We start from the raw sequence: 16,147 nt of genomic DNA on the forward strand, positions 1-16,147 counted from the left end.
CCTGCTGAAGAAATCCCATGGCAAGACCCTGTACTAACTTGCAAAATGCACTGTGATGCCAGAGGAAGCTAGAATGCCAAGATGCCTGTCCTGAGATGTGTTGGAGCAGCAGCAGCAGCAGCAGCTCTGGGTGGAGGAGAGGTGTGAATCTCTTTTCTCTAAAACTGGCTTGTCTCTTTAAGAGGCAGGGCTAGGGAGCAGAGTCTGCAAAGGTCCCCTGGTGATTCCCCTTCACCTCACTTTGAAGATAGCCATCCTCTGACAGAAAATTCTATTTCACTGTGAGAACTGACTTTCTCAAGGTCACAAGATAATTACTAGTAAAATTACAGTACGCAGGTCTCAGAAGTCCTGCATTCACAGTGTTGCCTCCTCAGGTACTAATGACCAACCTCAGGCTCCCCTCCCGCTCTGTGCCATAGGGGTTCAGTGGGTTTCCATTTCATGTGGATCTGTGGAATCTTACAACTGAGACCCTATCTCCCCAGCCCCTTTTAAAAGCGGCGACTCGGAAGGGGTTGGTCCTGACCTTATTGAGTTTGTCAGGTGTGGCGGCGACGTGTAATTCGAACAGGAGTTCAGTAAGCATGCTAGCAAATTCTTCACCCTTTTCTTCTAGGCCTAGAAATAGAACACGACAGAAGTCAGAAGCGTGATTTATTTACTTTTCATCCTTCAGAATGTGGCAGCTCTCCTGACTTTGCAGCCTGTACTTGGAGTAGACTCGGGAGAGGTTGTGGCAGTGTGCCCCGGGGCTGCCTGGGAAGATGGATGTCACGTCTTCCATGGGTGAGCACAGTAGGGAAGCGGCAGGCTGCCTGGCGAGGGCTGCCAAGGCCGAGCTGCAGGCCTCTGGCACCAGGGCACCCCTAGGCTGGCTCAGAGGCTACAGAGGACAGAGAGAGACCTAGCGTGTCTTGGGACCACGGCACTAGTGGCCCATAGCTAGTTGTTGAAAGACTGAGTGGACAGATGTATGACGTGTGTCAGGCCTCTGATGCCTGGTACTCAGAGTGTTGCTGGGCTTCATACTATAACTCTGATGACGCCCAGGGAGCCCTGCTGAGGAAGGAAGTGTTACAGGGCTGAGTGAGTAGAATTCTCAGTGGGGTGTGTGCTCTGATGTAACACCAGCTCTCTGGAGAAACTTCCCAAGGTTCCCCAGGATACCTGTGTAGCCCTATAATACTTTCTAATGATCCATTTTCTCAGACTGGAAGCTATCTAAGGACAGAGAAGAGTTTCCTAACACAGTGTCTAGGACACAGTAAGTGCTAAGGAAATAATACAGTAATCATGAATATTTGTTATATAGTATAATTATATTTCTTAAAATGAAAATAAATATTTCTGGTAGGCAACAGAGCTCCTTGAAAGCTGTAGTCTCTCATTTGTAACTTCAAGACAATGCCATCTCAAAGCTTCCGGTCAGTGCTGAAGTACTGATTCCATAACGGGCTTATTAGCTCCTCTGGGGGAGAATTAAAGCATCAGTAGTCTGGCCTGATTGCATGTGCGCAAACCCCTCTGTGGAGAAGGTACTCAGGCTTATGTCAGAGCCCAGGCGTACCTTAGGGGAAGGCTAAGCCACATGAAAAATATTATACCTAACACTTGCCTGGATTTGCTGGTTTCAGTTTTATAGAAAAATGGTTAATGGGTAGCTCATAAAGATAGCCAGGGGGGCCTGTAGGTCTGTTCAAAATGTTTCTATTTGAACTGTTTGTTATGATCTGTAGTCTCACAAGGGAGACAGACCAACAAACAATGGATAAACAGGACAGTTATGTCAAGTGGTGAGTTTTATGGAGAAATACAAACCATGGCAGAAAGACAGGGGTAGCCAGAACCTAGAAATTTTATTACAACATCTTTAAAGAGTTATTTTATGTTTATGTGTATGAGTGCTTGTTTGCATGTCTGTGTGTGTACCATGTGCACGCCTGGTGCCCACTGAGGTCAGTGGAGGCCAGAAGAGGAGGTTGGATGGATGGCTATGAGCCCAGTTGGTGCTGGGAACTGAACCCAGGTCCTCGGCAAGAGCTAGAGTCTGAATGCTTGTGTTTCCCTAACTCATAGGTTGACGCCTAATCACCAGGGGTGGTAGTATTAGCAGCTGGGGCTTTAGGTCATGAGCATGGCATTCTCATGAATAGATTAGGGTCCTGTTAAAGAGTCCCCAGAGAGCTGGCCACCACTCCCATTGGAGACACACCAGATCTGCCAGCACGTGGATCTTAGAGATCCCCCTAAACTATGAGAGGCAAGTTCCTGTTGTTAGTAAGGTGCACTGTGCTACTTGCTATGGAAACCTGGACAGATCCGGACAGGAAGGGAGCTATGAAGAACTAATGGACGGTTCAAAGCTGGAGACCCTGGAAGCATTTGTGTTCTGATGTCACGTCAATTCCCACCAAACACATTTCATCTTTGCGTGTTCGTGTCAGTGTGGTTCAGAATAATGTATTTACACAAATTTCCCATTTTTTTTGCCAACAGTTCACTGATGTTGTGTTCGGTTCATATAGTGATTAAAACGGCAAAGACGGAGTTGGGGGTGCAGCCACCACCTGAGGACAGGCTCAGAGGTCAGGGAGGAGTGTCCTAGCAGCCTGGCAGTGGCAGGGAGTGGAGGCCCAGCAGCCAGCGGCCAGCGAGTGAGGTGTGAGTACTGGAGCCAGAGACAACTGCCTTGGCTCGTGATGAAGTACCAAGGGGAAACGCTGTGACCGGGAAGCCAAGTGCTCCTCCGCAGCTGTAATGTCGTCGTTCTCAGAGGAGGAGCGTGGAGAAAGCTTCCCACAGCCGTGCACAAAGAGAAGTGAGGAGAGAGAGGGAGGAGAGAGAGGAAGGGAGAGTCCACCAAAAGCAGGTGGGCAAGGCCTCATCCCGGAACTGCCTGGTTTCCCTCAATTCGAGGCTGTGCTGCAGAGCAGGGGCCCTTGGCTGAGACCCACAGCTGGTTCCACCCCAGCCCCGTCCTTAGCCTCAGGGCCCAAAACCAGCCACCAGACTTCTTCAGCTTACCACCCTTTGCCCCTCCAACAACCCCCACCCCATCAACTAGGGATAATAAAACTCACCCTTGGTCCTTTTTTAAATTTTTTTTTTTTTTTTTTTTTTGTAATTTTGGAGGGTTGCTACGGATCAAATCCAGGGACTTCCTCACACCATCAAGCATTCTATCTCTGAGCTATGGCCCCAACTTCACCTTCCCTTTTCAGTTACTATAAGAACCAAACACACCAGTGCTGAGTTGTTCTGTAAAAATGGGAAACTGCGTGAACGAACTGTCACGCACCACACTGACGTGCACACACAAGATTAAGCCCATTTGGTGGAAGTTGACAGTAGATCAGAACACAAGTACTTCAGGAGGGTCCAGCTTGGAGATGTGCATCAATTCTACTAAATACAGACCAGTGACTTCTAGCATGTATTCCAGATCAGAGCGGGGGGGGGGGGGGGGGGGGGGGGATCACTAGACACAGGTAAAAGCGGATGATAATAAACGTTACAACAAGGACTATTACTGAATATTACTGCTATTCTCGGTCTGCATACATGGCCAAGAGAACTTCCCCGAGGCAATAAAAACAGAAGATGGACTTTTAACATCTCCTCACAGCCATGGTAAAGCAAATTAGAGAGCCGTGGTCGTGTGATGAGACCACATCATGCCAGAAAGACAAATCCGCAAACCAGTCTTATTCAGTGTGCAGGAGCCCGATATTAAATTTATCTAGAAGATGACAGTTTATTATTATGCTTCCTGAGACTACCAAATAAATTATTTAGTTGTTAGAGGCTTTTAGGAATATAAGTGCATTTGTAAGAAAAAGAACAGAGCAGCAGAACCTGGTGAAAATGCTTAGATTTCTGCCAGAATTTTGCTCTTGGATTTTTTTTTTTTAAACATTCCACAGATAAGATTCCTTTCTGTCATTTTTTGGGGTAACCCCTCCATCTTCCTGGAGCTGTCACATGCCATGTGACAGGGTTGATTCTACAACAACACCTCTGTTATTCTCTCCCAGTGCCTCATTAAGTGCCTGAATGACATTTATTTATTAAATTTAGTTAATGAAAATTAATAGTGTTTTGATAACCTGGTGATGCCCTTTGGGGAAAATGGATCTATTATGGGAGATAATAGGCTTTTGTCATGAACAGAGAGACAAATTTACCATCTTCCCCTTCCTAGCCCCTAATTTTCTTAAAATACGATACTCAGCACTTGTGTGTGTGTGTGTGTGTGTGTGTGTGTGTGTGTGTGTGTGTGTCCCCATGTGGGTGTGAGTGTATCTGGGGGTGTGGGTATGTGCATGCATAGCATGTGTGGGGAGTCCAGAGGACAACACTGGTTCAGTCCTCAGGGACCTTTCACATATTGTTTGAGACCAGGTTTCTCATTGGCCAGGAACTTCACCAAAGAGACAGAGGCCAGACTAGCTGGCCCACAAGCTTGCCTCTGCTTCCCGCCTCTCCAGACAGAGCTGAGATTACAGGAGTATGTCACTGATTCTGGCTTTTGCTTAGTATATGGCTTCTGGGAATTCAAACGCAGTCCTTACACTGGAAAGGCAAGCACCTTATTGGCTGAGCCCTGAGCCCTCTCCCCAGCCCTGGGCTCCATTAAAAAAAAATCCTTTCTGAATGACACACCCATCAGGACCAATTTCTAACTCAAGGATCATGAGTTTGAAGAATAGCCTGACTGGGGTGATGGTTAGTGCTGGAAGGGGGCATCTGTAGGTCCATCCTGGGTCCCCAATGTGAATTGCATCTCCTTTGACAGCTTGTATTTTAGTTTCTTCATGAGAAAAATGACAAGGTTGCCATCTTTGGTGACTTTCGGAGGAGCATAAAAATGCTCAAAAAGATTATTCCCAGCCGCCTCTTTGGTATTGGCCTCTTTCTACAATTCAGTATGATTGGTTTTTTGTTTTTTTATTTTGATGCGATGAGTATAAATCTCATTAAGGTGAAGACACGGAAGGTCAGGATGTGAGGTTAAGGAGGAAACAGTGATGAAACACGTTTCTGAATGCACAGAAAAATTGTCCCTGAGCCTCAAGGCTCAAGCGAATGAGTCCTTAGGTTTGAGCTTTGATTAAAGGTGTATAATGTACCTGGGGACAAAATGTTCCTGTGACTTGACTGTGACAGTGTGAATGCTTATGATCACAACTGTGCATGGTGGGGGGATGACAAGTACACTAATGACTAAAAGCTCCAGCTTGCTCTGACTTTCCAACCTTCCTGCTATTGTGTTGACACACTAAATAACGACAGTTCCAGCTGACGTATTTGAGCAGTTCTATATGTCAAGATCTGTAGTCTCTCTTTCTCTCTCTTTCTCTCTCTCTCTCTCTCTCTCTCTCTCTCTCTCTCTCTGTGTGTGTGTGTGTGTGTGTGTGTGTGTGTGTATTTTTTCCAGAGCTGAGGACCGTGAACCCAGGGTCTTGTGCTTGCTAGGCAAGTGCTCTACCACTGAGTTAAATCCCCAACCCCCGAAATGTATATTTTTATGTATGGTATTTAATCTGGACCTTAGATACTTCAGCAGGGCCATGTCACTTGTTCAAGCAGTTGGTGAAAAGGTTTCCAGTGGGCTTCCCTATTGGTCCTAGAAGCAGCTGGCCTTGCCAGTTGCTCTGCCCATTGGTACAAACTTCAGGAATGTGGTGTGGGGCCTGGAACCACCACCTGTAGGAAGGTGCCCTGCACATAGCAAATCTTAAATCTATTCCACTCCCAAGTGGATGACCAGTATCATCACTGGGAATCGCCAACTTCAAGAACATCTTTTACCTTCTTAAAAGAAGCCTTGCTTCTCTTAAGTATGCTCTAGACGCCTGTGGGTTCAGGTCACTTTGAATGAGAATGGCCACATAGGTTCATATGTTTGAATGCTGTCTCCTGTTGGTGGACTGTTTAGGAAGGATTAGAAGGTGTGGCCTTGTTGGAGAAGGTGTGTCACTGGGACATGGCTTTGAGGTTTCAAAAGTCTTTGCTAGGCCCAGTCTCTCTCCTCTGTCTCTGTCTCTGTCTCTCTGTCTCTGTCTCTCTCTCTCTCTCTCTATCATGATGTATATTCCCAGCTACTGCTCCAGCACCATGCCTGTCTGCTTGCCTTCATGTTCGCCACCATAATGGTCATGGACTGACCCTCTGAAACTGTAATTCAATGCCTTCTTCTATAAATCGCCTTAGTCATGATGTCTCCTCACAGTGATAGAAAAGTAACCAAGGCAGACTGTTGAGATGTGTCTACCTCACTCACTCCATGATCTTCAACTCAAAACACCTCATCCTTGGGCACTTGGAGAAAATGGCACAGCCATGGTCAGAACTGTGGGAACTGAACTCGGGGCCTCATACGCCTAGGCATGTGCTATGTTGCTAGGCTACCAGCCTCCCACAGCAAGAACTGTATTGTTCAGATGCAGTGTGGGGCATGTGCAAATACACAACTCTTTACACACACAGGAATTAAAAGGAATAATACAGTTATGCAAAGAAATCTATTGCAAGACCTATGCACCATGATCACCAACCACACTGAACAGCATCCACACATGGGATTAGAAGGCAACATACATTGTAGTTGTTAGGCCCAGCAAACTGTGCTCTATTCCCTTGACCTTTTGCATTTATTATGTGCCGGTGATGTGCCAGGGACCATGCTGGATGCCAGAGGAAGGACGGAGTTCCTGCTCAGCAAAGAGAGGGCTATACGTCACTGGGACCAGCCCAGGTCCCCAGGACAGCTGCACAGGGCATCTAGGGGAGCACCTGAATTAAGTCAATCCTACCCCATTCTAAGGGCTGTTCTCAGCTGCTGTGTCTAAAGGCCAGGCCACCAGTTTATCTTGCTGTTTACTTCTCCTTACCTAGTTCTTCTGGACTTGCTTCACCCTCTGATTCTTTGGCTACAAAGATGTCTTTGATAGAAATTAGGTCATTTTTCAAGAGTTCTAGCTTCTCTCCATCCAGTGAAGCTAAAAATGACTGAACCTGGAACAAACAAACAAACGAACAAACAGGTCAGTGTACCTGTCATCGTTTTTTTTCTCATGAACACAGACCAGGCTGGCCTTGAACTCACAGAGGTACATCTGCCTGTCTCCAGCTTTCCCAAGGCCTAAGTGAGTGAGCAGCAGTGTGGGAGGTAAGAGAGGGCTAGCGCTACACCCATCCACAGCATCAGCTTCCCAGGCCTCGGTCTTCCCAGTCTTTTGTTATTGCTACTCCTGTTACATCACAGAATATCATCCAGACTGGCCGTGAACTGACTTTATGGTCCAGGCTGGTCTTGAACTCCAGCTCTTCTTGCCTCAGCTTCTTAATTACTGCCATAGGCACGAGCCACCACACAGGACTGATTATCTTGTTCCTAAAGCAGGCCCCGCACTTCCTTGTGATCCCTTGTTCGATAAAGAACAACTATGAAGTGTAGCAGAATCTTATAGGGTCTTATTAATAAAATCAAACCTGAGGCCAGGTATTGGGGTGAATGCTGGAAGATCAGAGAAGCAGAACAAGCCACAGCTACCTCACCTTACCAATTCCTCAGCTGATCCTGTTTTCTCAGACTGGATGCCTCTGAGTCCTCATCCAGAATGAATCTCAGCTGAACTGCTTGCTGTTCCAAAGCCTAAAAGCCTAACCAGCCAATTGCTTCTAGTTTCTGGTCTTCACATCTTGTCTATCTTTCTGCCGTCACTCCCTGAGATTAAAGGCTTGCTTTCTGGGATTAAAGGCCTGAGTCACCATGCTTGGCTGTATGCTTGAACAGATGGATTTCTGTCTCTGAAATGCTAGGATTAAAGGCGTGTGCTACCACTGCCTATCCTCATGTTTAATATTGTGGCTGTTCTGTCTCTGACCCCAGGTAAGTTTATTAGGGTGCACAATATTTTGGGGAACATAATACCAACACAATGAAGAGACTGGCACAGGCCAATGGTGTGGGGGGGATCTCTTTATCAGATTGGTTAAGACACACTTTGGCCGCCACACGGCTCAAGTATCAGTTCCTCACTTGGTAATTGTCAACCTTGTGTAATGTATATTCCGATGCCTTGGTTTTGTCTATGAAACGGGGGCTGTTTATATCTACCTTACAAAGTCACTTTGATCACTGCAGTAAAAAACTGACTTAAGACACTGTGGTTCCTCAATAATGAAATATCTAACATACACATACACACACACACACACACACACACACACACACACACACACACATACACACACACACATATATCCACATATGTACTGATTAGACATGACTTGCACTGAGTTTACAAGAATACCCAAGATACGTTTTCCTGTTCCGAGGGCTAAGTGTCTAGAGCACTTTCTCCGACCTGTGGGTCTCGGCCCCTTTGGGGACCGCGGATCAGATATCTACATGATGATTCGTAACAGTCACAAAATTACAGTTACAAAGCAGCGGTGAAATAGTTTTATGGCTGGGGGGTCACCACAACACGAGGAGCTGTGTTAAAGGGTCGCAGCATGGGGAAGGTTGCGAACCCCTGGTGTAGAGGAAGGAAGCCCATGTCAACCAGTGTTAGCCATAATGGGTGTGGAGAGGGGCACAGTAGGGTCACAGACAAGGGGATTGTCACTCTGCCTTGCGGGGAGGTGAGGAGCTGTGCAGGACGGGAGAGGAGGCTCTGCTGGGGCTGACACCACCCCTGCTCACCTTCCGAGGCTCTCTGTGTACACGTCAAAACAAGTCCAGATGGCCAACCATCCCCTGAAGATTAATTTGAATTTCCAAGTCGGTCACAGGGCATGGAATAGCATATTAAAAACGAGGTGTGACTGTACAGTTGTAGGTTTTTGGTTTTGCATTCTGCAAGTCAGATTCTTGCTCTGGTGGGAGCACCAGCAGAGGAGCTCGGTCCTCCCCAGGAGAGCTTTCAATGCTCATGTGGTTGTACATCAGCACACTGGCCTAGGAGTCAGGCCCGGCATCCAGGCCGACAGACTCCGTTTTCCCCAAGTGTTTATGCACATCACGGGGTGCTGTGCACCTGCCCAAGGCTCTGGCAGGAAGCCTGGCAGGAAATCATCACAAAACCCATTAGCCACGCAGGTCGGCAGGTAAATGTGCCCTGCTCTATGGCTCCGGGCCAGTCCTTCTCATCTTGGCCTTCTCAGAGCCTCCATTTCACTTGTAGGCTTCAGTTTCTCCCTCTGAGTTTACTCCATTCTGCCACAGTGGTGTGTAGTGGGATTCAAGAATAAATGATAAATGATCATGCATTCTTCAACACTCGAGGAATGCCAACTGACTGCTTGGCACTGCTTGGCACTAGGTAGAGTTATTGTTCAGGTCACACAGGGCATCTTACACCCCTCGTCCATGAAAAGAAAAAAAAATGCAACTGCGTGTATCGGAAATGAAATGATTGGGTCTTCCCATTTATCATGTACTGCACTGCCAGGTCTTTCTTAGAATCAATCGGACTCTATTTATTGTTGTGTGTGTGCATGATGACGGCATGGTGCGGGTGCGGGTGTGCATGCCGCGATGGGTGCATGGGTTGTTATGCTGTTATGTGATGGCAGGAACTCCAGTCCTCAAGACTGTGTAGCAGGCACTTTTACCCACTGAGCTGTCTTTCCAGAACCAATCCTTCCTTTCTCTTGTGGTGCCCGACTCTCGGCCAATGAAATAAGAGTGGACATAATGAGCATCCTTTCTTGTCCACAGCTTTCCAGTGGGAGTGTCCTCTCTACTTCCTTGGATGGTGGGACTCAGAAGACCATAAAACACTAGAGGATGGTGACATGCAACACTCCTATTAGACTTGGACACAGGGGAGTCCCCTTCCACTCTCCAGGTTACTGGGTGGGCCTCTGTCCCAAGCTGTGCAGAGGGCGGAGGGCAGGGTGGTGTGAACCCAGCAGTTGACGAGAGGTGGCAGCTTGCAAGGGGCTGTGGGTGAAGCCGGAATAACTTGTCTCACTTATGTATGCACAGTAGTTTGAGGTAAAAGACAGCTGGAGACTGAAGGGACAGAGTGGAGGATGGAACAGAAATTTGGGGAGACTGAGAATTCCATGGGGGACCTCAGCCTTCCAGGTTGGGAGGGAGGTTTGTCAAGGGAGAAAGAAGATTGATTGCTTCAGTGGTTTGTTTCAGAGATTCTTTAACTTTTAAGGATGGGTTACGTGTAAGGTCGCCAGACAGACATGGGCAACTTAGATACATTTGTGTTTCAGACACACAACGAATGTTTCCTTAGTTTAAGGGTGTCCTGACTATTTCACAGGATGTGTTTATTGAGAGTTAAATTTTAGCAAACCATCCTGTGAGTTTTTTTTTTTCTATTGTCTGTTTTTGAGGTGGTTGAGACTTGAACTCAGGACCTCCTATATGCTAGGTAGCATGTTACCTCACCCCAAATTACAAAGGCCTTTAGCCCTTTTCTTATTCACTTTATGTTTCACATTTGTGTGTGTGTGTGTGTGTGTGTGTGTGTGTGTGTGTGTAGGGCAGAGATTGTCTCCCTCCACCATGTGAGTTCCAGGGATCAAACCCAGGTCATCAGCCTTGGTGGCAAGAGCCTTCCCCTGAAATGCTGTCTTGCTGGCCCTTATTTTTAAATATACATTGAATTTAAATCATTTATTTTCAGTGCTAGGGACTGAACCCAGGGTCTTGCGCATGATCTATTCCTGAGCTTTATCTTCAGTCATTAAAAAAAAATTTTTTATTCACTTTTTAATCTGAGACAGAGTCTCCTTAGGTTGCCAAGGCTGGCCTTGAACTCACTCTATAACCCAGACAAGTCTTGAACTTGAAATCACTGTGTCTCAGTCTCCTCAGTAACTGGGATTCAGGCCAAAACCACCAGGCCCCGCTTTGTATCTACGGAACACAATGTGGTGATCTGACATGTGTACACACTGGAGATGAGTGTTTCACTCCAGGGATTATATCTAGGAACACATTGCCGCTGAGGCCTATGATGGAATCAACCAGAATGCAACCTCTCTATAGTATCAGGCAGGGGCTGGTCTCCTCCTGTAATACTGTAAACCATAATAACAACAGATATCTACAACATAAGAGTGCATATAAAATACAAAGCCACCAACAGTAATGTGTACTTATACACATGGACGCACAAAACAGCAGCCAGCCTTTACTGAGCACGGTGTACCAGGCACACTGCCCTGAGTTCTTCCATAGGCTGTCTCATTGAATCCCTTTAGAAACCCCACAAGGCGGGCTTTATCATCGTTGTCCTTTCAAGCAGACTGCAATCAGAGAGGTCCAAAATCCCACAGCCTCATATTGATGTATAATCACATAAAGGCTGATTCCAGACTCAGCTTTCACGGGGAAAATTTTGTGCTTTGGTGGGAAATTGCCTTTTTTTTTTTTTTTTTTTTACCGGATTATGAGATTCTGAATGTAGGGGAGCAATTTTACCACTGCGCAAATTGTGGATGGCTGATGGCAAAGCAAAGCCATTTCTCTGTTAGACTCGGAGACGAATTCTGCAAGTGGAGGGCAGTCTGCCCCACTGGGTGGCAAGTTTGTGTCTGCGACTATGATTCAACAGTTGGTGATAACACCTGCCTATTTTCCTCACTTAATTAATGAGCTAAATAAGATCTTTATTAGGTGCTCATTTTGTATCGGTATGAGAGTCATGATTTTTGTCTTTTTGCTTCATTTTTTAAAAGAAAAATCATCCTTCAATAGTGTTTTGTGCCGGGCGGTGGTGGCGCACACCTTTAATCCCAGCACTTGGGAGGCAGAGGCAGGTGGATCTCTGTAAGTTCGAGGCCAGCCTGGTCTACAAAGCGAGTTCCAGGAAAGGCGCAAAGCTGCACAGAGAAACCCTGTCTCGAAAAACAAACAAACAAACAAAACCAACAACAACAACAACAAAAAATAGTGTTTTGCTTGCTTGTTTTTTTTTTTAATAGTTTAATTTTTTTTTAATCCTATTTGTCTGTGCACACGGAGGTCAGAGGACATCTTGCAGGGGGCAATCAGTTCCCATTCTAACCTTGTAGGTCCTGGAGCTTGAACTCAGGTAGTCAGGCTTGGCTGCGCATGCCTTGGCCTGTTGAGCCATCCCACTAGGCCTGTTGGCGTCTTTTTTTTTTTTTTTTAAGCTGAGGATCGAACCCAGGGCCTTGTGCTTGCTAGGCAAGCACTCTACCACTAAGCTAAATTCCCAACCCTGTTGGCGTCTTTTTTAAGACAGTGTCTCACATAGCCTAGCCTTGCTCCAATATATAGCAAATTGTTTTGTCTTCCTGGGGTCACGTGTGTATGTATAAGGCTATCTGTTTGGTAATTCAGGTTTCAAAATGGGAAACAGTTCTCAAAAGGATGGTTTTGCCTTTTATGGCCCAGATCATCTGATAAAGGTATCTAAATGAGCAACACTAACTCACAAAGCAGTACACACGCAATGCCCACGAGCCATTCTGTCTTCACTGGGTAGACTAAAGGCACGGGGTTAATGAGGGATCTCTGATCTGGGAGTGAGGTCCCCGAAAGGAGGGAAAGCCTGGCAGGCAAGTTTTAGAGCAGCCTTTTCTGCCATGAGGAGGGGTAGTGAGGATTCTTGATTTGCTGAGCCTTCAGGGATGAGTAGGTTAGTATAGGGCACAGAGGAAACTGTAAGCAGGCTGTAAAGCAAGTGGGACCTTAGCATAAGTCGGGAGGTGAGAAAACAGACAGATCTTTGTGCCTCTTCCCGGTTGACCCCCCCTACCCACCAAGTGCTCAGGAAATATATCACCGAACAATGCCATTCCAATGACCCATGTGACCGTACCTTGCTCTCACTCTCATTGGACAGAATCTCCAGGGCTTCCAGGTGTGACAAACCTTGATATTCATCAAAAAGCAGCCCATAGTGTGCCGTCCTCTCCACCGTGAGCTGCTGTGCCAGCCTCTGCTTCTCCTTCTCCTTGGCCTCCCTCAACATCTGCAGAGACACAATGTTCATGCACTAGGCAGATCTTGCCATGTTGCCCTCCTGTGCAAGACATAGAGGTGACGGAGCAGACAGACATTATCTGAAAGAAATCACCTCTATCACTTGGGATTTCTCAAAAGGACTCTTTGTAAATACCTCTTTGTAAGTAGGTTCGCCTCCATGACCTCACTAGCTCTGGGTGGTTGGGTTGGTTTCCAATACTGGGTATAATTTCCCTGTGGTTGAGAGGGCACTGGGTCCCATTAGAAAGCTGTTGGTTACTGCCTACATATATGTGCTATTATTGCACACTTTCCCCATGCTGGCCATTGTTTTAGTTCAGAGGCATCATAGCTGGGTAGGACTGTGGGTTGCTCTTGCTCCTTAGAAGCTTGCACGGTGCCTCCTGACACCATAAAAGCTAGTCCTCAGAGAGGAGTTTCGCGGGTCCCCAGGAAGTCTAATCATCACGGCTACCTAAACAAGACCTGAACAAAGACAACACCACCAACAGGCATGCTAATCTGAAAGGAGGGAGGCTCACAGGGCCTCAACCCTCTGCAAGAAACTGTAGGTAACTAAGGCGTGCTGAGAGTGGGAGAAACAGTCTTGCCCAGGGAAGAGGCCCGATTGATTATCCAATGCCAAATGGTCGGCCTGAAAATATATGCACACACGTAACTTTATACAGACTAAGCAGGTTGTGTTTACACATTTAGAAATATATATATATGTATAGATATATGTATATATGTATATATATATATACACACACACACACATATATGTTATAGTAATTAAGGAAATACACACAAACAATAGTTAAGGAAACAGAGGCCACGAATTTGTGAAAGAGCAAAGGGGTTCATGGGAAGGGCTGGAGGGAGGAAAAGGAAGGGGGAAGATGATGTAATTATATTTTATTTAAAAATACATTTTAAAAGGATGTTAAGTGGATACTAGATTGATACTGTTTATTAATGTTCACACATTCTGTTTTATTTGGGGGCTGAGCCAAGGCAAGGCTTCTGTGTCTAGGAGTTAGAGGACAGGATGCACACACGCAAGGCATCCTTGGCTGCCCACTGACGTCTTTCCCACATGCAGTCGATTCTTTCCCAAAGTGTCCAGATTTTCAATACTGACAGTTTCCAGTGCACTGGATGTATAAAGTGAGGACATGACCGCCCCAAGGGATGGTTGAGGATAAGGTTTTTATTGTAGCTATGAGAGAGAGATCAGCCAGAGGCATGTGGAAGAGTCCAGAGCAGGGAGAGAGAGTAATGGACTAAATGCGGCCTGTAGATTGAACCCAGCCATGACAGAAGGGGGGGGAGAGGAAGGGGGAGAGAGAGAGAGAGAGAGAGAGAGAGAGAGAGAGAGAGAGAGGAGAGGAGAGAGGGTCAAGAGGATCATGAGGCAAGAGGTAAGAGAGAGAGGGCCAAGAAAGCGGAAGGAAAGAGCAAAAAAAAGAGCTGGGTTGTACAGGAATGAGAAGTTGGAGGCAGGGAAGCCCACAGTCTGAGAAAGTGCAGGGTACAGGGGTGGGGTGGGAGGGTGAGAACAGCTGGGAGGAGCCACAGGTACTGAGTGAGTGCGGAGGTCAGCAGGTCAGCAGACACTTCGGTATGCTAACAGCACCACAGTTAGCCATTTGTACCAAGTTTCTTTGCAACCTTATAGAGAATTCTGCGCCCAGGCAGATTTCAAAACGGAAAGAGGCTGGTTTGAATTTCCTCTGTGACATTTTAAAAAAATTTCCATGGATGAAGCATGAGACGTCTTCAATGAGAAGAGTTAATAAATGCAAACTCATGAAGTATTCATCAGTGGACATGGAATAGAAATTGGCGTATAGATGCTTGGGCTGGCTTTCTGTTCCCATTAATAACTTCTGTCTCTCTCTCCCTTCCTCCTTTTCATCTTTCTTCCTTCACCTCACTTCCTCTCCACTCCTTTCACCTATATGGAACCCAGACCTTGCGCATGCTACAACCCCACCCTCCACCCCCTACCCCGTTAGTTTGTGGTTTAAACACAAAGACAGAATGGACCGGAGTCTATCCATTATTAACAACATTCTGCACTTGCTTGCTTTGATGCTAAGCGTCTTTTATTTGATTTCTCATTAAGTTTACAAGGACATTAAGTTTAAGGAGTCCTTTAAAATCGGCAGAGAGCCCCATAAATACATGGGCCAATGCCACAAGGTCACAGGGGAAGAGCATCCAAGAACAGAACCTAATGTTGACTATGTGCCAATAAAACAGGCAGACTCAGACTCATTTTCCTTCTGGGTTCTTGAGGTTGTTAGCCAAGAACCCACTAGGCCGTGGAGGGAATTCTCTCTCTTGTCAATCTTGAAGACTAAATTAGTATGGCTCCGGCTTTTAAAGTTTTCAAAATAACCCAGTGAAACCATTGCCGGGAAGGTTTGACACTCGTAATAAAACTCAGCTGCCTCCCTGACCTCAGGACATTGCTGGGGAGCAGGGTACGGTCATCTTGCTGGCAGCAGCTGATATCATCCAGAGGGTTCCCCGTGGCCCTGGCCAAGTTCCTTACTTAGGCTGTATGGCAGTCTGGCACACTTCCATCCAGTCTCCCCTTTGGTCCTCCTTCTCTGGGTTCTGACATGAACCTGTTCTGACGGTCCTCCCAGGCTTCAGAAGTTCCCTGCCTGTTTTCTCTCATATAGCAAATCCCTGACCATCTCAGCCCACTTGGCGATCTACTTCTTCGAGGAACAAGATTGATCCACTTACTGAACGGCTTCCCTGCCCTAGGCTTTCCCTCCACCACTCGGTTTTCACCATAGCAACCACAGTAGTCCTCTCTACGCCCAGGCCGGTCCCCATCACCTCTCCAAATGCTGCAGCCGTTCCCCCAGCTCATTAGCAGCCCTGCAAATGCCCTCCACGGCATGCCAACCTTTGCTGCTCTGCTCTCCTCTTGGACAGTGCTCATTGTGGCTGGCCCTTATGGGTGCTGGGTAACACATTTCCGTGTGCAGTACAATCTGTTAACTGTAGCTAGCCGTGACAAAAATCAGGAGCGTGGCACAAACGTTGTGGTTGTTTGTTACATTAACTCAGGCCCCCTCTTCCTTTTACAGCAAAGGTACCTAGAGTTTGCCAGTTGTCAGACTTGGTCTCACTCGCTCCAACATCATCATC

General features: G+C 46.7%; 1 protein-coding gene across 1 annotated transcript in view; it reads right to left on the reverse strand.

The window, feature by feature from the left end:
* Window positions 1-16,147, reverse strand: part of Fam114a1 (family with sequence similarity 114 member A1) — a 66,800-nt gene that overhangs the window by 11,329 nt on the left and 39,324 nt on the right. Inside the window, exons 7-9 of the mRNA XM_036200994.1 lie at window positions 12,828-12,980; window positions 6,897-7,020; window positions 530-621 (exon numbers count right to left, since the gene is read on the reverse strand). Of these exons, the coding sequence (XP_036056887.1) occupies window positions 530-621; window positions 6,897-7,020; window positions 12,828-12,980 (369 nt within the window). The remainder of the gene's footprint in view (window positions 1-529; window positions 622-6,896; window positions 7,021-12,827; window positions 12,981-16,147) is intronic.

This window comes from Onychomys torridus, chromosome 10 (assembly GCF_903995425.1).
Source record: "Onychomys torridus chromosome 10, mOncTor1.1, whole genome shotgun sequence".
Lineage (NCBI taxonomy): Eukaryota > Metazoa > Chordata > Mammalia > Rodentia > Cricetidae > Onychomys > Onychomys torridus.